Source organism: Tasmannia lanceolata, unplaced genomic scaffold (genome assembly GCF_043159265.1).
Source record: "Tasmannia lanceolata isolate RefF3 unplaced genomic scaffold, GAP_Taslan_0.1 ptg000015l, whole genome shotgun sequence".
Taxonomy (NCBI): domain Eukaryota; kingdom Viridiplantae; phylum Streptophyta; class Magnoliopsida; order Canellales; family Winteraceae; genus Tasmannia; species Tasmannia lanceolata.
This window is the reverse complement of record NW_027518692.1, coordinates 51,649,733-51,674,890: the sequence shown is the minus strand read 5'-3', so window position 1 is coordinate 51,674,890 and position 25,158 is coordinate 51,649,733. Positions and strand designations below refer to the sequence as shown.

The 25,158-nt window shown below is 38.9% G+C and overlaps 2 protein-coding genes across 2 annotated transcripts; one reads left to right on the top strand and one right to left on the bottom strand.

Moving 5' to 3' along the window:
* Window positions 1-3,440: 3,440 nt before the first annotated feature.
* On the top strand, window positions 3,441-14,080 carry LOC143845938 (zinc finger, C3HC4 type family protein). Its single transcript, XM_077354335.1, has 3 exons — window positions 3,441-3,598; window positions 3,764-3,868; window positions 13,834-14,080. Exons 1-3 carry the CDS (start codon window positions 3,578-3,580, stop codon window positions 13,948-13,950), a joined length of 243 nt encoding a protein of 80 aa, XP_077210450.1. The 5' UTR covers window positions 3,441-3,577; the 3' UTR covers window positions 13,951-14,080.
* Window positions 14,081-18,939: 4,859 nt separating this feature from the next.
* Window positions 18,940-22,828, bottom strand: LOC143892291 (aquaporin PIP2-4-like). The gene is made up of 4 exons (XM_077396805.1): window positions 22,415-22,828; window positions 21,399-21,694; window positions 19,730-19,870; window positions 18,940-19,298 (listed from the first exon to the last, which is right to left on the bottom strand). Exons 1-4 carry the CDS (start codon window positions 22,716-22,718, stop codon window positions 19,179-19,181), a joined length of 861 nt encoding a protein of 286 aa, XP_077252920.1. The 5' UTR covers window positions 22,719-22,828; the 3' UTR covers window positions 18,940-19,178.
* Between the last annotated feature and the right edge of the window lie 2,330 nt (window positions 22,829-25,158).

Below are 25,158 nucleotides of genomic sequence, written 5' to 3'. Positions count from 1 at the left end.
TTGCAGCTGATTTATGCAAGGACGCTCTTCAGTTTGGTATTCTGGATTCTTTTATTTATATAAAAACTAACAGACCAATTCTGTCTAAAATATTCTCATTTTGTCAATGAATGTAGCAATAGATTAAACAAGTCCATTTCTTAAAAAATAAGCGAGATCTTGTGTTTTTGGATCTTTCTTCAATGTAAGATTCGTGGAAATTGCTAGACAAAGCTACTTCAAATAGAGTAACATGGCCTGCTAATTTGCAAAGAGAGAGTAATACCATTTGGCCATTTTTTTGGCAAATGGAGTCAAGTTGATGGTGTCTTGACTGAATTTAAACGGAAGAGGGATTTAAATTTCAAAATGACAATATTACCCTTTATTTAAGGAATGTTACGGGTGACAATATGATTTTCCCACACCGCCTTGATTTTTAGAGTTTTTATATGATGTAAGCTTGCATAATTCATTATTTTTTCAAAAGTTACTATACCGCCCACACCATAGGATGATCCAAACCGTCCATTTGAAGGGCCACAATGTAAATTGGCTTTGACCCAAAAATAATTTCCACATAGGATGATCCTAGCTTCTGATCTATAGAGGAACTGCATGTTGTGGAAACCTATATAGATCTAAAAGCTAGGATCATCGTATGGAAATGATTTTTGGGTCACAAACTATTTACATTGTGGCCAATCAAATGGACAGTTCGGATCATCATAGGGTGTGGGCCGTATAGTAAGGCTAGGATCATCCTATGGAAATGATTTTTTGAGCACCATTGTGGCCCATCAAATGGACGTCTTGGGTCATCCTATGGTGTGGGCCGTATAGTAAGGCTAGGATCATCTTATGGAAATGATTTTTTGGTCACAATTTATTTACATGTGGCCCGTCAAATGGACGGTTTGGATCATCCTATGGTGTGGGCTGTAAAGTACTTTTTGAGAAATAATTTATCAGGTTATTCAAGAGATCTTTAAGAAGGAAACTATTTTTTCACATCACAACCACGATCACCTCGATGAAAACAGTTATATCAATATATTGGAAAGTAATTTATCGGGTTATTCTGGAGATATTTAAGGCAGTCATTGTACACCCTGCATGAGTTGGGTCAGGTTTCGGGTTTTTCCTTTGAACATGACCATACCTATGAGTGGTTAGCCTTTTCAACCTAAAACCTGAGCCAACCCAAGCCCCATGATTTCTAAACCCGACCCAGGTTATTTTCGGGTAGGGTCGATGCGGGTCGGGTAAACCCTGACCGAACCTGCAACATCAGTTTTGGGTTCCTTGGTCTATTTAAAGGGCTCTAAGGCCCCTAGTCATAAATGAACAATCTTGAGACCTTCTTTTACATATATTTGAATGAAAACACTCCTTTTTTTTTTGTTCTTTCTTCTTCTTATTTGGCGAAGACATTGAATTAACCTTCGGTCCCATGGCTTGGGGATAAAGCCTTGGCTTGGTGGGAAGGCACCGAATCAACCTTCAGAGCTTGGAGCAAAGCTTGTAATGGGTTGGATTTCACTCGTAAGAAGTCCGGAGTGGAGCCACGAAGAGGGGATATCTTTATGAGAGTGGATGTAGGCCTGTATTGGACCGAGCCACTATAAAATTGGTGCACACTTTTCTTACCCTCTCTTCTATTTTACTTGTGCATTTAATTTTATCTTCACAGCTCTTAAATTTCTAATTTTTCTTGTTTTGATTATTGAATTATTTTCATAACAAAAGTTTTCAAAATCCCAATTCACCTCCTCTCGGGTTTGCCCCTGGGCCAACAGATCCAATGGTCAAATTTCAACCCACACTGAACAAGGACGAGCAGGGATGAAAATCCCCCAGTAAGTTTATAAAAGGACCGCAAAACAGCCATTGCAAACTTACTACGAACTCACAATATGAAAATTATGATTTCTAGATGGAAGTCCTTTTGACTTGTTCTTTATGCGTTCTTTTCTTCTCTATTCCTGTTTTTGTTAGAAATATAGACTAGGATTCTCATTAGGCTTGTCTAATTCAAGGGTGATTCAGGTCTATCGTTGTCGGTGCAGTGCAGTGCATTACGTCAACAGAGATGAGTCAATTGTGACAGAGCTTCATTGTATTTTGGAGGTTGTGTCCACAAGTTCTTCAATCGGTGGGGCGGCCATTTTCTTAAGGGAAGCGACAATTATAATGTGCCTCGAAGTATCTTATTTTTTTTGATGAGTCGAAGTATCTTATTGTACAACACTAAGAGAATGTGGCCCTCGACGGACTTGCGAAAGCGATGTTGGTGATTTCATACCATTTACTGCCACCATGGTGATTTTTTTTTGGGGGGGGGGGGATCCTACAACTTTGAACTAGAACCCTAATGCGATTCAAATTTTGCCAAGAGCAAATCTTGAACTCAAAATTAATTCTCAAATCTAATTTTTTTTTGCCAAAGAGTCCCCGTATAATGAAATGGGTACCCTCAAATTTGATAGTGTTGGGTTATGGGGGGCAACAATGCTCCATGGGCTCAGAGGGCTTGACCAGAGAGGGTTTGATCAATCTGGCCCCAACTCCACGATGATGCTATTCAATAAAGTTAATGGATGTGCCTTTCCCATCATCAATTGATTTTAGGATAGTTGGTAGCACCACAATCCTACAGGTGGTATCAGAGCAAGGTCACGGGTGTCATTGATTGAGAGTTGGGGGGATGGATTGCTGGCTTATGAGGCCAGCAAAGCCCCTTAGGCTCGGAGGGCATGACCAAGGAGATAGTTTGATCAACTCGGCCTCGATGCTTTGGTGCTGCCCAATAAAGATAATGGTAACGCCTTTTCCATCACTAACTAAGTTTTAGATAGTTATTATAGCCACGATCCTAGTGACAGCCACTAGGTTTGGGCGCTGATCCAATCGGTAAGTGTAAGTGGCATCGTGGTCGTCAAGCCAACATGTCACTATTTGCTCATTCATGCGACAAGTGTTAAGAGCTTTATACTTCAAAGTCAACAAAGCAAATAAGCTGAAGCACCTAGTTCATGATTGTGAGCTAATTGACTCACATATAGCGTACAACTAGCACATGTGAGTGCCGATTGATCTAGTGGGCCCGCTACATGATGGCCCATAACATGATCAATTTAAATTGGGAAACGACATTCTCCCCTTTTCTTCCGCAGGCCACCTCTTGTTGTGTAAAATGAGTAGTCATGAATACACTAGTGGGGGGTGACCCGGGGAAGAAAAGGGAGGAGTATATACTCCCCTTAAAATTTCATCTCTTTCCTTGTAGCTGACCATCAATTGGATGGCTAGGATTATCCAATAGCCATAATATTGGGTATAAATCTAAGATCATCCAATAGCCATAATATTTGCTATAGATCATCCATGTGGGGTCCGTGTGGAATCATCCTACAATACAGCACGTTTTCCTAGTAGAGATAGGCCCTTCCTGGTATTACGGTAAATCTAATCTAAATCCGTGCCTATTTAATAACCTAGAGCATATAGAAATTGGAAGAAAAGCTTGGGTTTCAGAATCCAGACGCAAATTTAGGAGACGTTCTTCATTTCTCCATCGAGGAAAAAAGATTCCGCGATGATTAGCGTTGTCGCTCAAGTAAGAATTTCCTTCGAATTTCTATTGATTTTTTTTTCATGGAATTTTCTCATCACGTTGCATTTGGCTAATTTAATCTTCCTGTAGAGATGGAATTTCTTTTTGTCTTTTATTTCCTAACCTATTTTTTGGGTGAATGATATCTGATGCTTTTTTATTACGCAGGAGCGTCTTCTAGGCGCCGCATTAGGATGTGTTTTTACGGGCCTCATAGTTTTTGAGGAGCGCAAGAGCATTTACAGCTTGATCTCATCAAATCAACGGCCACAGGTAATTTCATTTTTCTCTTTGTTCTCATGTTCTATTGGGGAAATTCTAAAAATTAGACTTGTGTTGTTTCATTTTACGTGAATTGGATGATGATGAAAGATTGATGCAGGACAATACCTAGAATAGGGAAGATCCTACACTCCTAATGGGATTAATGTTTAGGAAATATTTAGGGCTAACATGGAATACTAGAAAACACTTAAAAGACTAACCTAGGGCTGAATTTACACGTGATTATTTTAAGGGCAGTAGCAAAACGGGGTTAAATTAGCCCAATTTAGGCCAAAAGGGCGTTTTGGTAATTTGGACAGATCTGGAACTTGAAGGAAAGTGCTGTCCATATCATGGGTAAAAGGTTTAAATGGGTAAAATACAAGTAATTCTAGGGTTTAGGCTCTGATGTGGTGGTAAGTTTAGGCTAAGGATCTTTAAAAAAAGGTTTTCGGGCTTGAAAAGGGTGCAAATTTTCAATAAGGCTCAAAAGGGTTTTAAAGTTAGGGTTTTTTGGTGTTTAGGCTGAAGTTTAATCATAAAAACAATCATTCAAAGTCTCGAAATGAGATCTCGAAGGACGAGAGAGATCTATGGATTTTGGGTTTTTATATTTTAGGGTTCAAGAACAAAGAAAAAAGAAAATTTGATTTACTAACCTTCTTTGTGCTGATTTGATTGAAGAAATAAAAGATAATAGAGGAGAGGAGATGAGAGAAGATGGTTCCAAACCACCAAGAGGAGAAAGGAAGAAGAAGTCCAAGCTACAATAGCTCTCACAAAAGAAAATCTCAATTTTATTCAATATTCAAAGTCTCTTACATTGTTTTCATAAGATCTATTTATAAGAAAAAGAAACCCTAGAAGATAACCTAAAGTTAAGAACTAATCTCAACCATTCATCTAATCTAAAACAAAGCTAAATAAAGATAAAAACTTACAAAAAATAGTAATCCCGTAATTGACCTATACCCCTTCCTACTCATAACTTGCTCAAAACACATCCAAATCATATGATATTTGGCCCATTAGATAGGTAATTGAAAAACCTTTCTAATAATACAAAAAAACCCACCAAACGGATGAGATTTGATGCTTAAAAAGTAGGTTACAAATAAAATGACGAAAATAATAGTTAAAATATAAAAAAATTGTTCAACGCTAACGACTGGAACAATCATTATGATTTTCATCCGCATCAAAGATATTTGGATCAACTTGTCGGAAAATGTTAAGACGTGTTTATTATTTATAATTTTCTTCTGAATTGTCATGTTTTTTTAATAATACATGATGCGGTTTCTGATAATGATTTCCCTAAGCATTATGTTAGAAAAATGCGAGAATCGATGGCGACAAGAATAGTTTTTGTTGAAGACACCACCAAGGATCATCATGATCATTTCATCATTTTGAAGCGGCTTCATGAAAAATCTTATTTCGTCCCAACTTTGATCACGATGGATTTTGGAGGCGAGGCTCAACTGATCGGGACCATTAAGATTTGGGACCCTGGTGGAATAAGTTTTTCTCCAATAATTCGATCTTGAGGACAAGGTCGTTTGTAAGGGGGAAGGAATGCTATGTGTATTTTCTTATGTTGTATGTGGGGTTAGTTAGTGCATAGTAGTGAGTATGTGTTTTAGTGTAATGGCCATTAGTTGTGGCTAATGTGTTTAGGGTAGTGGGAGTTAGTTACTTATGATGTGTCTTGTTAGTGGGTAAGTGTGCTTGTGATGTGGCACTCTCTCTTGCCTGTATTTATGTAGTAGGAATTCAATGAAAAGTGGAGAAGAAGATAACTTTATAGCAAAGGAAACTTTGTTCTAGGAGAAGAATTTTACAGCACAAAGGAGACTCTGTTCTAGGAGAGTCATGGTTCCTCTCGAATCGAGCCGTTAGGAGGTCCGGTTGCCTCGAATCAACCTCTCCCCTCCTCATTTCTATTTTCTATTTTGTTTATTCGTGTTATGGCCAATTAGGCACGTAACAAATTGGTATCAGAGCGGTAGATCCTACGCCATGGCTGGGAAATGATGGGTGTGGAATGTGGATTCTCGAATAACGGATACAAAATCTTCCCACAGATAAATCTCCTAGGTTTTAGGGTTTTAATTGTTTTATTTGAGTCCTTAAAGTTTATATTTTGGTTGCTGATACTTTTCTTGATTTTTTCTCATTGGTATTTATCTTTTGGGTCATGCTATTTTTTTTATTTTGATGACATAGGGTATCCCCACCCCGGTTTAGAGTGGGGATGGATGCACGCAATCACCTGTAAACCACGCGCATCGGGTTTACTACAGGGGGATTCGAACTTGCGTCACTGGGTGGCATACCCATGACTTTAAGCCAAAGAGCCACAGCTGTCCGGGTTTGGGTCATGCTATTATCCACATAAATGTAAAACGTGAGATGAAGTTGCTCTATTTAAAGGGTATTTTTATTATTAATAAAAGAAGAGAAATTTACAACAAAAAACAGAAACTATGTTTCTAGGAGAGTAATGACCTCGAATTGAGCCGTTAGAAGGTCTGGTTGCCTTGAATAAACCATCCCCATCTTTTGTTTTTCTTTGTTTGTGTTACGGCCAATTAGGCACGTAACAATTGGTATAAAAGCGGTCGATCCTGCTCCATGGTTGTGTCTCGGGAGATCTTGGATTCTCTACATGATGATTTTCGAAGGATCAAAGAACTTGTTTTGGAAATGATGGAAGGGCATAGACGGTTTTCGAAAGGCTTGGACGAAATCAGCATAATGATAGAGGAATTGCGCAAAGATGAAGAAAATCATAGTCTTGAAAATATTGATGTTCGGGTCGAGGAAAGTGCAAGAATTCATGGCAACAAGGTTGAGTTAGTTGAACACATTACCGAAGAGCATCTTGATTTTCTTCAACTATTCAATCGTTTTGTCATTTCGATGCGACTCCATGGAAAAATAGTATTTCTTTCCAACTTGGATCACATCAGATTTTGAAGATTGTAAAAAGCTAATATCAACTCTGCCCAATAGGATTTGGGACCCAAGTGGATTGAGGTAGTTTCTCCAACAATTCAATCTTGAGGAATTAAGGACAAGGTTGCTCCTAAGGGGGTAGGAATGATGCGTGCAGAATGTGGATTCTCCAATAATGGCTACAAAATCTTCCCACAAATGAATCTCCTAGGTTTTGGGTTTTAATTGTTTTATCTGAGTCCTGAAAGTTATGGTTGTTATTAGGAATCTTGGTTTCTCATTCTTTTCCCGATCTTTCTCATTGTTACTTATCTTTTGGGTAACTGTAAACGTGGGATGGAGTTGTTCTATTTAAAGGGCATGTTTATCATTAATAAAAGAAGAGAAATTTACAGCAAAAACAGAAACTATGTTTCTATGAGAGTAATGGCTCCTCTCGAATTGAGCCTTTTGGAGATCCGTTTGCCTCGAATCAACCATCCCCTTCTCTATTCTATCTTTTGTTTTTTTCTATTTGTGTTACGGCCAACTAGGCACGTAACAATAACTCGTGGAAAGAAAAAATAAGACGGAACTTTTGGTTGGAGAAAGGTTCAATGTCATGTTGAAATGAAATCACGAGGTCCAAATCAACAACGAATCTGGATACAGTATCTCCATGAGGAAATCTGTGTTTGATTTTCTAAATTTTGAAATGTGTGTATGGTTACACCGTAGGTGTTCTTTCCTATCTGTACGCATTTCACCGCTCCATCGGAAATTCCCTCTGCCCCTACCATACTCCAGCTTTGTAGTTTCCACCGCTTGTTCAGGGTTGAGCTCTGGGATTTGACGGTGGACTTGAAAAGCCACCTATATATGCTTTACGCCCAATCATTCAGGATAACGCTTGCATCCTTGTCTTACCGCGGTTGCTGGCATATAAATGTGTATGGTCACACTTTTTTATGCATAGTAACAATAACACCCTTAAAAGAATGTGTATGGTCACACTTTTTTATTCATAGTAACAATAACACCCTTAAAAGATACAAAAATGCAAAACTCGAAGCAAGATAGTTTGTGCTAATTGACACTCCCCTTTAAGCTGGATGGTGGAGGTTTACCAATCGTAACTAGCTCCTGATAGAATGGAGCATATTTCTCCAGCTTGCTTTGGTTTCTATCCTAGCTTTTTTTTTTTGAAACAAATGAGAATTTCATAAAAATCCAGTTACATCCAAACATCACTGGGTAGAGGTTGCCCAATGAATAATCTCATCTATCTACACTGTTTTTCATAAGCCTATCCGTAATAACGTTAGCACTACGAGGACTGTAGATGAAGTATGACTGTAGCTGCATGTATCCCTGATTTCAACAATGAAAGGATTCAAATCTCCAAGGAGGGTTCTCACTTCCGCTTCATTAGAGTCAGTTTTATCAATAAGACCAAGCATGATCCCAAAATATCACCATCAGAGTTGTTATTGTACGTCCAACCACTGCAGGTCCATGATTTCCAATCGAAGAGCCATCAAAGTTCAGTTTCAGACTATGCGCAGTGGGAGGATTCCAGCCTCTAATCAGCTCAAAAAATGAAATGCCCCAACCTTCTTTCCTGGAGGTCGCCCACCTGACAATCAGGAGTTTGATTTTCAGCTCAAGCCTGGAATATGTAGACTTTTTTTCGTTGAAGTTCTGTCATTCCTCTCAATTTAGACGGTCCAAAGTATAGAAAACAGAGAAAACTTCCAAAGGATCTTACCAAAGAGACCCAAACCGCTATGATTCCAACTCTGTGATAATTCCTATTACGATCTGGAAAGAACAAATTAACTCCAAACCATCTGAAAATTCTTGCCATACCAATTTGCTGACCTTGCAGTGAATGAGGAGATGGTTGGCATATTCTTCTTCCGCATGGCACAACGTACATCTGTTTGCAAGTCTGAACCCCTCTTCTTAAGATGGTCTTGAGTGTTTATCCGTTCAAGGCATGCAGTCCATGCGAGCACAATGATCCAAGGCAGCATAGGTGCAGCCGAAAGCTTGTTCCAAAAAGTATGAGGAGATTTGGTGGCACTGTGAAGAACCTTGAAGGACATAACCGAGAAGATGCCCTTATGCTCTGTTTGGTTGCTTGTAGATGGCTGGGAGAATAGGAGAAAAATAAGTCAAAGAGAATTAGACAAGAATGGAAGAGAATGGAAGATGGGGAGAATATTAGGAGGGAGATTTGCGAGTAGTGTTTGGTTGCGCGAGGAAATTAGCGGAAGATGTAGGGTGTCATTATCAAAATATAGGTGGAAGAGAGAGAAAAGTAAGAGAGAGAAAGAGAGAAAAAGAATAAGGCAAGAATTTCTCCTAATTCCCCCAACAAATTTCTCCATTTTGGTGAAAAAAGGGGAGAAGATTATGGGGGGGAACATCTCCGCCACGTAGGCACCACCTAGGATAAAAACCAATAATGATGTCTAGAAGTTGTCTAGTGGTCAAAGGTGTAAATGACAACCAAACATGCTTTGGGGAGATCTCTGGGAGATCTAATGCATTTGAAACTCCTACAATCCCCCCAAAACAAGCAACCAAACAGAGCTTTAGGGTATGTTTGGATCCATGGGGGTGACTCAGAGAGTAGTGGAATAAGAAGTCAAAAGGGAGGAGACACGCATTTGATTTGTCTAGAATTACCTCTCGGAGAATATTGGAATAGTGATAAGTAGTGTTTTGTTGCGCGGCATAGAATCGGAGAGTAGTGGAAAAAGTAGGGTTGTCATTACGAATATAGAGTGAAGAGAGATAGGAGAGAGAGAGAGAGAGAGAGAGAGAGAGAGAGAGAGAGAGAGAGAGAAAAACCACATTTTCCAAGATTTTTCTACAAAAATTGTGCATTTTGGTAGAATTTGGTTTGAATGTGAGAAGGGGGACATGAATGCCACATGGGCGTTACACGGGCAAAAAAGCAACAATTATGTCTGAAACATGTAGGGGAGTCTCCTAGAATTCCAATGCATTATTGGCAACAAAAAGGAATCAGCTTTATATTTTTTTACCAAAATTCCAATGGATGCCGAGTGTTTGTGCAACCAAACACTGGCTTTAGGGTCCGGGACCCGAACATGTTTATCTTCCATAAACCCCTCAGATAAAAAAAATGTTCTATGAAAAAAAAATAGTCTAGTAAGGCATTGATTTCCCCCTCCTTCAAATTTCTATAGAACTCCCACCCCCATACCACTCTCCACACAATTCTCTCATAACACGGCGAGACCTTCAATTACCTCCCTTTTGGTTAATCCATAGAGCCTTGGGAACCTATGACATACAGCAACTCTACCGAGCCAAATATCTTCCCAAAACACAACACCTTTCCCTTTTCCCACTCTAAACCTAATCCCATCCCAGAATTCATCTCTAATTCGACATGCTGATCTCAATTTAGATCTCCAAGCTGATGAGGGACTTATTCCTTAGGATCAAATTTCCAAGGTCAAGACCAAAATCCTTATACTTGCAAACGACTTCCCACTTGACAAGATACTTGATGCTTTTGCCTTCCTTCCTGATCCTCCCAATGGAAGTTCCTTTGAAGTCTTTAAATTCATTTTGCCACCTACTTTAGAATTTGAAAGAGGGATATAAAGTAAGATGGTTGGCAAGGGCCACTTTGATCAAGGTAATCCTACCTCCAATTGAGAGATAGTTCTTCTTTCATCCTGCCAACTTCCTCTCTTTTGGATCCTGATCTCTCTTGTTGATCTTGATCTTAATTCTCTATTTCCTTTCTCTTTACTTTTCTTGGCTGTCATGGATTTATATCAGAGAGAGAGAGAGAGAGAGAGAGAGAGAGAGAGAGAGAGAGAGAGAGAGAGAGAGAGAGAGAGAGTTTCACCTCTCTTTCCTCTATGGATAGGCGATTCTTTTGTGTGAAGGTCGCTGTCACATGAGCCAGCCGGTGGCGGTCAAGTATTTTGCCATTTTCAAGGATCCACTTTCCCGGTTTAACGACTATCAACATAGCATTTAATGGGAAAATTTCCCGATTTTCCATCTACGTTATGGGTTTTTTTGTGGCATCCAAACGGACCAGAAGTGAAAGCATCATTCTGGTTCTCTTGGTCACTAAATGGAGGTTTTCTTGCTACTGTCAGGAAAAGGGTCTTGCCTTGTTAGCTATGAGTAGGGTCTCAACTGGTTGATGGTAAATGCTTATAGCCCATGTGAGATTCCTCTTAATTAATCAAAGAGGAGGAAGTTCAACAGTGATCTCCAGGAGCCATGAGTATAATGTATGGTGAATCTTATCAATGTCTAAATCACAGATCAAACTTCCAAATCACAAAAGTTGGGTGCTATCATATACCTCTATATAATTTTGAAGTTGGAGATCAACAAACTGGCTAACATCTGCTAAAATGTAAACCACTGCTTCTCAAGCCTTCTCTATTGATTCTGCCATAGAGGCCAAAAACCTCCCCTGGAACACAGAACACAGAGTACGACTGTCATCATACTTCAAAGAAAATAATTTTTCAAAATCTAAAAAGATGTAGATCCCATTCTGAGTATGCTTGTGGTTCCAGATGATCCAACTACAGGACAACTAGGAATTTTGAAGGAATCCCAAGGATGGAGAGGAAGCTTCCTACATGGAAAGAAATGCCATTGTCCTTTAGGTGGGAGGGGTTACTACATAAAGGCAGCCTATCTAACTTGTGAATGTATTATGTCCATATTCATAATTCCTAGTAAGGTGGTGTCAAGAATCGGGAAGCTTCAAAGTGATTTTTCATGGGAAGGAAGGTAAGAAGAGACATCTTATAAAAGCAGCCTATCCTACTCTTATGAAAGCACCTTTATTCTTATAAAGACGGGCTATTCAACTAGTCAATTTATTTCTTATTCATATTTATAATTCCTACTGAGGTGGTGTCAAGAATGGAGAAGCTTCAAGGTGACTTTTCATAGGAAGGGAGGAAAAAGAAAGAGTGAGGCATAGTTGATGGGTAACGTCATATTTCCTTCAGTGAATTAATGAACATTACTGAAGCTGCTACTATTGGTGTCTTGATTGCATTGAGATCCAAGTCATTGTCAACTGATTATTTGGGTGTTTTTTTTTGGGTGATGTGGTTACTAAAATCTCCTTTATTTCTTGATTCCTTTGCCTCTCTTAGGGGATGTGACTTTCTTAATGCTATTAGATTTAGTATCCAAAATGATCTTAGATTCTTAGCCTGTTGGGATTAGTGGAAGTTTGGAAAAAATACAAGATTTTTGTTATCTCCCTAGTCTGTCTTTACACTACTCCATCAATGGTCTAACGAGATCACTGATTCATTGGCCAGGGATGAGTTAAGAAGCACTTGATGTCAAACATCCTCTATCCTTATTCTGTGAGTTTTTGATTTGTTGCTATTTCTCTTTTTTTCCTTCATGTGTTTCTAAGTTGCTATGTTCCTTATAAACTCTCATCGTTGAGAGAAATAAAGACAATCAACTGAATGCAAGATCTATGGATTAGTCATTTTCAATAGATGAAATGCCTGTACGGGGCCTATGTTCCCTATTTGTCTGATGGTAAGGAGCTCAATCCATTGATATTGCATTTCAGCCTCTCTCCAGTTAATAGTTCTCTTACAAGTCCATTGACAATAGTTTTCATGAATAAAGAGACAGAAACTGTTACCTTCATCCCGAATTAGATATTTCCTTGGTTTTAAAAGAATTCTTTTGGAGCCCTTGTGGTGCAAGAAAAGTTCATGAGTTAGCTCATAATTTGGAAAAGAATAATGAAGAGAACTAGAGAAGAAGGGGGGTTGATCATTAACCAAATGAAGGCCTCACACATTGTTCTTGGTAGGCAGGCCATGGGATTGCTCTAGGTTTATGATGAATTTTAGTTGTTTTCCATTTAACCGAATATATAGTTTAATTAGGTCTGTGTTGGCTGGCCATATGAGAGGGAAACATGAATACTATGTTTGGACTCAACTTTGAATCTTTCTTATTTTGGAAAGTTCCATAGATTTAGGGTTGTTTTGGTTTTACTTGGTAATCTACGGTGGGTTTAGACTTTAGAGTTTAGGAAAGTTAAGAAAATTAAGAGGGATTTAATTAGTTTTAGAAAGTTGGGATTAGAGAGAAGATAGTGGTAGGGTTTATTTATGCTGGTAATTTTTGAATGGTTGATTTGATCGATCTCTTTTTAATACTATATTGCACAATTTGGTGGGTATTTTATGTAATTGTTCTATTCTCCAACCAAGTTTTCTTCATCTCATCATCATCAACCCAGATGTAGTGTGATGAATCAGCTTTTATGTTTGAAATTATTTTTACTATTCATTTGCTCTCTTCTTTCTTTTCATTATCCAGATTCATTTGATTTTCAAAACCTTATTCAAACTTACATATTTCCCTTGACTATCTCCTTCTCATCCCAGAAACCTAGTACTTCTCTACCCTTCTCTTCCTCTCTCTCTTGAAATGTTAGTCTATTTGCCCTTATCTCCCTGTGATTCCCCTCTCCGCTCATCTCCATTTCAATTTCAAGACCTCTGTCATTGTCTTGGTGCAATATGCATCTTGAAATATTACTGTTTATTTTCCCTCATCATCTCCCTTTGGTTCCCTTGCCCCTTAATCTCCCTTTCATTTTCTTCACCTAGTATGAGCCTTATGCCTTTGAATGTTGGTTTCTCTTTTTGGTAATCATACATTTTGTAGGTACTCTTCACCTAGTTGCACCCTTTATATAGTAATGGCCTTCAATTTTAGCTTTTCTTTTAACCACCACATTTTTCATGTGATCCCCACCTGACAATATCTTACACAGGAGTATTGTAGAATGGTTCTTTTTCACCCAATAATGTCAAGATTATCTTCTCCCAGCTTCTCTGTCAGTTACCTCATTGGTTCTTTTCACCTAGTAGGTGAAAGGCCCTTGAATGTTGGTTTTTACCATTGAATCTTGAATCTCAATGTGTCATAACTTGATTACATAACCAAAGAGCTTAAACATCTTGCAGGAAAGAGAACCCATATTCAGAAAATCCACCCGGTCAGATTTCGTTCATTTATGGAACAAAGCTGTGGATGGTACTCTTGGGCCTGTAATTGCTTCTCTCAGCTCGCGCGGCTGGTAGAAACTTCTTCACTATTTTGCAAAATTGTTACCATGATTAACCTTCTCTGTCTCTCTAGTTGTCCTTGTTGTAAACTTGATTATAATCTTGATATTCTCTAGCTATCCATCACACTACATTTTTTAGTTTCCATGGGTCTTAATAATTATTTTCTTTATACTTTCGTTTGTAGGAATAAGTCTTTTATTTTTCTAAAAGAACTGCACGGAAGGCCCCTTTGTCCTATTAATTGGGACACCCCCTCTAGTGTAAAAGAACTGCACGGAAGGCCCCCTTTTTTTTTTACGTGGGACACCCCCTCTAGTGTAAAAGAGTAGTCATATATACACCAGAAGGGGCTGTCCCGATTGAAAAATGGGGTGAATACATCACTTCCCCTTAATTGCTCCAAGATTTGTGGGCCCCAACATACATATGAAATCTGACGCACCACATCCCAAAAAATGGCTATGCCCAACAGTGGAACACCCCAAAACCCCTTTCCTATTGTGTGGTTAGGATTGTTGATTGATCACTGCCATCTAAATGGACCAGATCAACCCATGTATGTGGGGCTTATTATTTTCCCATCCTTATTATGCCAATGCTTTCATACCACAAATATTCCATGGAATTCTTTTTCAACGTTGCCTAACATGGCCTATGGTTTTCAGGTACAGCTAAGGACAAATGGAAGGGATTGAATTGTCATTTTACCCAGGACACAGTCGCTTTTAGGCTATGGTCCTTTTGGATTTTGAGAATTGATTTCGAGTCCAAAACTGATTTTGGAACTCAAAATTAATCAGTTCTGGACTCAAATCGATTCTCAAAATCTAGCACAAACATGGGCCTAAAATTACATGTAATTTTGAGTTTTGGTCTCCCAATTGGGATTAGGTAAGGCCCTGTTTGTTTTGGCCCAAAACTAAATAATCGTGGGCCAATAATCTGTTGGGATGAAAAGAACAGGACCTTTAGATTGTGACAACCGATTGTGGGCTCCAAACCCATTACTGGACTCAAAATTAAATGTTTTTTTATTACAATAATACTTGGGGCCCAAAATCGGTTATCAAAATCTAAAACGAAGGCCCATAATCAGTTTTGGACACAATCTGTTCTCAAAATTCAAAACAAATCGGGCACAAGTAAGATGACTGGAAATTATGGGACTCATCTTTTATTATTACAATTGATGATTTATCTTAAAAATGAAAAAAAAATTGTATTTGACATGTCTCTGTCCCCTCGATCTCTACTTCGTCTGTTAGCCCCTTCCCCATTATCATCTCGTTTGATCGTTCTTCTTGTGCCGCGACACCCCCCACCTAACGCTGGATGGGCGTGCGATCGATAACGGCGATGATGATCCGATAAAAAATAAAAATAAAAGATAATTGTGGTGCTCAAAAGCTAACCCACGTTGGAGGGAAGCTCTAAGAAAGAAGTGTCAAAAACAGCTTTTCTCCACAAGAAAAGAACAATTTTCATTCAGTACTTTAGTTGTAAAAAACCAAGCTCTTCTCCATTACATTGAGTTTAAATAGGCTAATGAGAGCATTCTCCTAACTTTGGAAACTAAAAACAAACAAAGAAAGTAGCAAGTCTAATTGAGGAGTAAAGATCTTACACAATTTTGCATTGAAAAATTAAATATAAAATAAAAGTTGTTTTAGATCTCATTCCTATTGGGTAGTAACCAAAAAGTAATTTATTGCTATTTAGCTAGACTTAAGAAAGGAACCTGCTAAACTATTAAACTAAGAAAGGCTAGTTTCCTAAATCTAAATCTCTCGGATTGGCACTTGTTGCCATGGTTGGTAATTTGGTAAAATAAAACTGATATCTTTTAGGTAATGATTCAAATGGCAACTTCTTAATACCGAGTGGTGAAATTGGAAAGCAAGATGCCCTGCATCACCACCTCTCTCTCTCTCTCTCTCTCTCTCTACACATGGAAAACAAGCCCCATTAGTGTCCATTAATAAACAAAGCAAAGACTGTCTCTCGAAATTAAAAATGAAAGAAACACTTTATTCAACCCTTTTCTCAAAACAAAAGAACATCACTCAACAGCTCAAAGCTACCGACCCCATAAAATAAAGGCCAAAAGGTCATGAAAATAAGGAGAAGATAAGCTTCAACTCATTAATTATTCACATAAGCTTGGACAGTTGCATACCCCCTACCTCAGAGCAGGGAATCCAAAGAGCCACTAACCTAACACCTATTCCTTTTTTATTAGATAAACACTCTAAGGTCATAATCTCACCTGCATTACATTATTCTTTACTAGGCAATGTATGACGATTCATTTAAATCCATCTCATTGCAAACCCAACCAAAACCATCTCACTTTCAATGACTTCTAGTATTTGTATCAAAATCTTTCTCATAAACTGTCACAATGCTAAAGTTGATTAAGAAGACATTGATGATAAAAATGCTTAGGCTAAACTCATAGTTTATTTGTGACCATACAATAATAAACATGATAATATAAAAAATTGATTGCGTAGGACCTTCCATTTGGTGTAAGACACAAAAACATACACATATGTAGATTGTAGTCCAGTGCCCATGACATCCCTTATTTTGTCTGATCACTTCAATTTGACAATCCTAAACACCCATTGATGAATAAAAGCATATCTTTTGTTTAAGTTCCCACCAATCGAGAATGTAAAAGATTTACAATGTTTTGCAACTACATCCATAGGTAAAGGCAATCCAAAAGATCCCACTATATGAAGTACAATATACTATCTTCAATCAAAACCTTACATAAATCTCAATCCTAATCCCAGTGCAAGAGTTTACCAAAGCATAGAAACTATTCGATTTTCACATGATGGAAAATTTATATTTTGTACGACTCATGGTACATTGGGCCCTTCAAGCTCATATTTTAATGAGAAAAGTATGGAATGTGGGTATAATTTTCGAGAAATTACGGATTTAAAGTGGTTTTTAAAACAAGCATCAAACACGGGTGATTCTCCAAAAATGGGTGGTAAAAAGACTCAAATACCCTTCTAACATCAACCGAAACGTCCTTCAGCTCCCCTTTTCATTACTGCCCATTAAATTGGCGCGTTTCACAAGCCTTCTTTTGGTTTGTCTGAATGTGTATTTGAATCGACATAACCATGGGTTTGTTTCTATCTTTGCCGTCGGAAATAACTAGAGACGGATGGATGCTTTACACATGTTAAAAAAAAATTGGAACACTGGCACCTTTGTACACAGCTGGTTTGGTTTGGATTTGAAAATTTCCTTTGAACCCAGAGTCCATTTCGTTCGTTTAAATCTTGGCCATCGCCAATATGCATAGACGGTCGGATCCACGACACGTGGACATCAATATGGAACGGTGGCGTCTTCTAACAATACCGCCATCTCTCTGTATGAGATTCCACGGGTGTACTCATTATTTTCGTCGGCGTACCCCTGAATTCCCCGACGTACACCATATTTCCGGCAGCGTACTCCAGAATCCGGCGACGTACTCGATACATTTGGAGCACATATTTGAACCCCAAAAATCCGACAGCGTACTCGATATTCTGACGGCATACTCTATAATCTGGCAGCGTGCTCTAGAATTCGGCGGCGTACTTGATATCTTTTAACGGTGGGTGTTCCTTGAATCCGGCGGCTTACTTGATATCTTTGAACGGTGGGTGTTCCTTTAATCCGGCGGCGTACTTGATATTCCGGCGGCGTACTCTAGAATCCAGTAGCGTTCTTAGCCAAAAAAGACATGAGAAATAATAAAATATTAATAACGTCGCAGTTCTAAGCCAAAAGAGACGTGAAATAATAAAATATTTAATAACGTCCCCGTTCTCAACCAAAAGAGATGTGTAAAACAAAATCCTGAAGGATGTGGGTGCGCCTCCTCAAATCAGCTAGTTTGCTTATAGGGCTCGACATCTTATGATGCCACCAAAATTGGTTTTTATTTTCCCCTAAGATTATTTTAATTTAATCTTATTTTAACTGTATCATTCTAAAACTATTATAACTATTATTTAGAAATAATCATAATTGGGAAAAGGGTGTTAATAATTACAAAAAAATTAAATTTTTTATATAATATTAGAAGGAAAAGGGTATTACACTAGCCAACAGCCGCCACAGGTGCCAATCTGGTCTGTATAATCGCTATCTGGCACGATGTAATGGTCATATTAACAGTTCACATTGATCGGGACTCGGGAGTCAGAAAATGGTGTATTTCAACTCGAGAAAGCATCAGAAGATATCAGAAACACACCATTTGTGATTGAATCAGAGATTCCATTGTGGAGACTTCCCTCTAGTGATTCTAAAGGCCTTCTACACTCACTTCAAGCCATTCTAAACATTCCTTTATTTCGTTTTTATTTTGTTCTCTCTGACTATCTATCTATCACAAAAATAGAAACTATTATCTTACGGACTTGCAAAATTCGAGGGTGTTTCATGTCCGTTTCCGTTTAAGGGTAACGTCAACATACGTCAGATTATGTCTACTCAGCTTCACTGTATCTTGGAGGAAAATCTTTTCACTTCTCACCAATCACCATCCATCTCCATCCTCACTACACTCTCATCAACATTTTTCCAGGCCCTTGATGGGTATTAGAACAAATGGTATTTCTCAATGCCTATTTGGAAGCATCTCTCTTGAGAGACACCAATTTATCAGAATTTCTCATCTCTAGTTTTCTACTTAGGGTTTTGTGGTCCTTGGGTATCTTTTGGTGACTTCGATTCCCATCCCCCTCCAAATTTAGAATCATTTCAAGAAAGGTATAAGATCCCCCATCGAGAGTTTTTGCCTCCCCGTACACCCTCTCGTGGTCAGAGTGAAATTTACATGTACAGCATAAATAATTTTACAATTATAAGGTATTTAACAGTTACCACAAACATTACTCACAACATATTTTAGTCCCTTTCAAACCACTTGCTAGATTTTTGAAGCATATACCATCGTAAATACCATAGAAGAAGAGAATAGGAAAGAAAAGAAAACAACACTTTGATACATTCATGCAATATGCTAAAAACATGGGTGCCAGACAAATGGGATTTTACGTATTTATCCACATTTACATGGTCCTCAGCTCTCTCCCTCTCTACACACACAGACGAAAGAGCTATGGTGACCACCTCTTACAGACTTCCACTTCATTATTCTTTGGAAAGATCAATCTCCTTTTCATCAACTGTAACATCAAAGGAAAAACAATGAGAAATCATACACGGGGATTGCTCCTGAAGGACCCCAGAGCTTTGATGGCTCCCGCTCGGAGAATGTATTGGTGGTAGGCAGCGGCAATGGCGGCCCCAATGAAAGGCCCCACCCAGAAGATCCACTGAAACAAACATATAGAGAGAATTTGTGAGTCTTTCAATGGATTGTGTCAAATTACGGCAGCCGTAGACGGGAATCCGGTGATAGTTCATAGATGCTAGCTAGCATTAGTATTTGTGTGTGTAGAACTTTTTATCATTTGCCCAAGTGCCCACCTTGAAGATCATGAATCTTTTTAAGTTTGAAAATGAAACAAAATACACATTATCTAGACAATGACAAAAGTAGTGAAACTAAAATTCAAGTGAGAGGGAGGATGTGGAGATTTTGAACCATATTCACTAAAAGCTCAAAATACCACCAACCATTCAACAAACAACCTACTAATTAAGGTGAAATTTTCAATAAATGATCAAAATACCCATCAATACATAATGTCGAAAATACCCTCATGAACTTGTAGGGATAGAGGTGAATGGGATAACACCATACCTGATCATCCCACGCCTTGGCCTTGTTGTAAATGACGGCGGCGCCAAAGCTTCGGGCCGGGTTGATTCCAGTGCCGGTGATCGGGATCGTTGCTAAGTGAACCATGAAAACAGCAAATCCAATTGGGAGTGGTGCCAAAACCTAGATGAGAAGTTCAAGGCCAATTTTGTAACAAATGTACAAATAATTCCACAGAAAAAACACTGAAAAACAAGTCCCTAATCAACAATTTCCACAAGTGTGCAAGGAAAGAGTCATTTTGAAAGAGAACAAGGGTGATTTTGACATTTAAATCTATGGGGGTTAACTTTAACTTGGCTTTAGTCACCCTAAGGTCAGTTACATCAAAGGCCTCATGTGAGTCATGATTTCCATTTCAATAAGGTTCCCGTTAGTGGAACTGGCCTTTTCTCTTTTGTTGGGTGGAATTGCTTTTCTAATGACTAAGAATGTGACCTAGTCTTTTTTCAAGAAATAGAAAAGACAATAACAGAAGGAAAAACAGAAACCAGACTAACGTGCACTGCAGTGTAATCTGCGCCATATAATCAATCCATGGGAGGAATCAGAGCGGGGCCGAGATACACAAGTTAGGTTTCCAAACAAAGGACTAAAGTGAACCCCTTTTCCGATTGGGCATCATCTCTATAGTAAGTGGCAAACATGTGGTGATGGTTAGCTAAAAGGGGCCCCACCCTTCACGTTATCTCTCAATCGTAAAAGATAAAACTGCCGAGAACCATTCGGTACCGTGAGAAATCCGCCTATGGCAAAATCTACATGATGTGTGGCCGTATAGAACCGTATTTTCAAAAAGTACTGTCGGAGACACATCAAAGGATTATCTAAACCGTCCATTTATTGGGCCCCGGCATAAATAAGTTGTGTCCCAAAAATCATTTCCATAGGATGATCCTATCCCTCCGATCAACTGAGGTTTCCATAATGTACAGTCCCTCTATAGATCGGACGGTTAGGATCATCCTAACCGAAATGAGTTTTGGGGCACAACCGCCCAACAAATGGACGGTTTCCCCTACTTTTTGACATATACGGGTTTATACGGCTACACATAGGGAAGCCACATCTGCTGTGAAAACTATCGTTGTTTTTACAAAGTGGGTTGGGACACCCTACGTCAACCAACCATGGTTAAATTTAAGGGAAAAATACACTTAGACCCCCTGTGGTTTCTGACACATTCAACTTAACCCCTAATGTTTAAAAAGTAACAAGTAGACCCCCTGTGGTTTCAGGCTCTCTCTTTTGAAAACTATGAATGCTAATGAAGACCCGATACACCCTTCCAAACCCCATATCCGAATCCAAACACTACAATCAGTTGACGAACCGTCATCTGAGGGGTCTACCTTTAAACATTAGGGGTTAAGTTAAATGTGTCAGAAACCACAGGGGGTCTAAGTGTATATTTCACTAAATTTAACAAAGCTGCACATTTTTTGCAGCATGAAACATGCTTTCTCTATAATCTGCATCATGCGTACCTACACTCTCGCGTACGAGCCCTACGTAAATATACAAACTGCAGTCAAAACTCCTTATCTACGGTATGCGGACTACGCACTAACCCTACGAGAGTTATGATAGGAGGAGGGAGTGCCAATATCACAATATGCGAACGTTAGTGACCGGGTGAACGATGGCTTACCGGCACGTGGGAGTCTCTGGCGCTTCTCTTAGGATCGGTGGCGGAGAAAACGGTGTAGACAAGAACGAAGGTGCCGATGATCTCGGCTCCTAAGCCGACTCCCTTACTGTAGCCGGGTGAGAGCTCGTTGGCTCCACCTCCGTACCTAACGTAATATGACTTCTGAAAGCCCTTCACTAAGCCCACTCCGCATATGGCGCCAAGGCACTGAGCCACCATGTACATCACGGCTCGGATCAGAGATACCTTCCGGGCCAGGAACAAACCGAACGTTACGGCTGGGTTTATGTGCCCTCCTGCGCATGATAGAAAATTTCCGTTAGATTATGCTAATGTGCGCCTACTTAATATAATATCCCAAAAAAACGTCATAGGTTTTAATTTTCATGGGTTTTCCTGGAGCTTCCCTCTGTTACAGGAAAAAAAAAAAACATCATAGGTTTTAATTTTAGTAACACCGATTTATCATAAAAAATAAAAATAAAGTCATTGTAGCCAAACGAGCCCTAAACGATTTACATTACAATAATAAGGAAGAAAACAGGTTTTAGATGCTTCTACAAAAAATGTTAAAAAAAAAAAAACCCTAATAAAAAAATGCTATTGATATTGGCAGTACTATGTTTTAATAATTGCACAAACTCATCTTGTCTTTTCAGTTTTAATTGGCTTCTAGAACTTTTTGGAAACGGTAGCAAGAGCTTCTCAAATAATAAAGGACAAGATGACTCAGTGCAATTATGAAAATATGACACTGTCAATTTCAGTAGCCTAAAATTTTATTTTTTTTACCATTGCCAAAAACAAAATTACTTGGATGACGAATTTTGGCAGTTGAAAATAGTCGTTAATGTTACAAAAAACGTTTCTTTTGTTAAAAAAAAACTTGGAGAGTTGATTTTTTTTATTATGTTACAAAAAAATAGTCGTTAATGTTAAAAAAAGAAAAAACTTGGAGTGTTGATTTTGTTAGAAAAAATGTGGGAGGAATATTCCGGTAACGTTTAGATACAGACCAGAAATACCGGCGGTACAGTAGACGAGGACAAAGATCATGCCTCCAAAGGCCCAAGCTATGCCGAGGATGCCGACCCCACCACAAGCTGCATCTGGGCTGGTATTCTTTATGGGGTCTACCTGGCTCTTGTACCCAATCACTGTAGCCACAGTTATATAGAGGAAGAGTAGGGTGGCTATGAACTCAGCAATCAAAGCCCTGTAGAACGACCACTTGATCAATTCCTCGCCGTCAATCAACGGTGCAGGAGGTGGGTCCGTGTAGTCCTTTGCCGTGAAGTCTCCCTCCATATCCTTCCCCATTTGAGAATTTTTTTGAGAGAGAATCAAGAAAAATGCACAAGAGTTTTTTAGAGAGAGAAGGGTGGTTTTGGTTTGATAATGGGGGAGAGAGGGAGGGGGTATTTATGGGGTTGAAGGAAAGGGATAGTGGAACTTACCTAAGTAACATTTGCCGCCCAAGACCGACTAATTTCATTTTGTTTGGCTTTGTGGGCCCCTCTTATCTCCCTCGTATGATATGGTTTTTGTTGGTGGACTGGATGCTTTTTTGCTTCTTCTTCTTTCTTTTTTTTCTTTTTTAAACCTGTCAGTCGTGAGTCGTGAACATCTCAACGATCGAATATTCCATTTTTCCCACGAGTTAAAACTTTTTGAGCCCGAGTTACATTTGGCTCTTTCATGACTCGGTTAGACGTGACAGCAGTAGAGCTGAGCACTATGAGGGCTTAGTAATAACTAATATGAGAGTTAGTAGAGGGATTTGCTAAGCAATTTCATGGAAAGCCATTTCGCGGCTGACTTTTTCATAAGAGAACAACCACATCTGATGATTAAATCAATAAGACAAAATCTGTCGAAAAGTGAGCCTATGTGGCTATTCTCTCATGCAAATTGGACAAAGTGAGCCTATGTGGTTGTTCCCTTAGGCTATGTTCACTTGCGTTCACGGGAAAGCCCTAGAAAACAACCTCTTTTTTCCTTGACAAGACTTTGACAAGACAGGATTTTGGTGTTCACTTGCTTTCTCGTGAAAATAGAATTAAACATGTGAAATTTCTACAATAAGTCAAAAAATGACATGGAAAAGCTCATCCCCCCCCCCTTTAGGGATTTCATTTCCAACCAAAAATACTCGGATTTCGCTTTCCGGAAAAACTAGTGCGAAAAGAAGGGCAAGCATTTTCCCTGAAAACCTTTTCCTGCGCAGGTGAACAGTTCAGGATCAGTTTAGGAAAACCTTTTCCTGCACAGATTCCTTGGATTTCTTTTCCTAATGCCACGTACGATTCTCAGGAAACATTTCTTTTTCCTTTCCTTGAAAAACAAGTGAACAGAGCCTTAGTTAAATACACCACTTTTCCATTAAAATTCCCTGTATTGAAATTACCAAAATATCCAGACTTAACGAGATCTTATAAATGAGAAGGGTAGTTTGCCATTTACATTACCCATGAAGTGGAGAAAAGGAGGATAGCGTTGGAAAATAGCTATATCGAAAACTTTCGGATGGATATTGGTTTTCTTAATTTCAACCAGGTTACTACTCTGTTTTAACACAATTCTCTTTTAAAATTTACCTACGACGATGACTATACATCAAAAGCCGTTCCCACCATTTCCATACCTTTTTATATCTGTTTCTTTTGGGAAAGTGACAAACACACACAGTAGCTTATCTCCGCACTTAAAATCCCCACTAGGGTTCGGCTCTATGGCTAACGTGGTCAGATAAAAAAGGCCCCACCTTCGTTTCTTCTACACTCGTGATGATACTGTAACTCATGAAATCATCCCTTTTTTCACATGTAACAATAATCCCCATCTAGCCCTTGTTATCCATGGGTAATGGACCCCACCTCATCAAAGCAGGAGTTGTAAAATAGGGGGGATTGGGTAGAACCTGTGAGACTCTACTCATGGTGGCCAACTCAATGATTGGGTCTGAGTGTAGTAGATGGGACCTAACATATCACAACATGGTGTAAAATAGTGGGCCCTACCATATGCATATGTTTGAGTGGAGATGGTGGGCCTAACCGTATCAACACATGCACTGTAAAAAGCTGACCCCCACGCTTGCTACGCATGGATGTAAAATGATGGGGTTTATAATGGTGGGTCTACCCTCACTGTGCATGGATGTAAAATGAGGGTTTTACCTCATCACAGGTAAAATGATGGGCGGGCCCCATCCATTTTAGCTATTACATATGAAATATCACACGTTCAAATCTCCACCATTGTCCTAGGGACACTGGTGCATGCATCCAAACCGTCTAATTAGTTTGAGGATTGTCTTTTCCTGATTATGTACTCATCTTGAGAAAATGACAAACAAAAGGCGGTCCAATAGCTGGCAGAGGAGGTGGAAATAATATTTTCCTAGGGATGTGATGTATTCACTATTTTTTCCTTGGGACAGCCCCTCTAGTGTATTTTTGACTACTCCTTTACACTGGAGGGGCTGTCCCAAGTAAAGAAAAGGGGTGAATATAACATCACTCTTTTTGTAAATTAAACAATGGTTTCACTTCATAGAGCCTTAGTTTAAGTTTTACTCACCGTTGAAAGAGAGAGCGTTAGAGTATAGAATTAGGATTTAGGAACATTGCAACAGCCTCAGGTGGATACTGTTAAAGACCTTTTCATTTTTCTATATTGAGAACTGATTATTGGATTAAAAATAGGGACTCACAATTAATTTTACAAACTCCAAAACAACAGACAATAATATTTCATG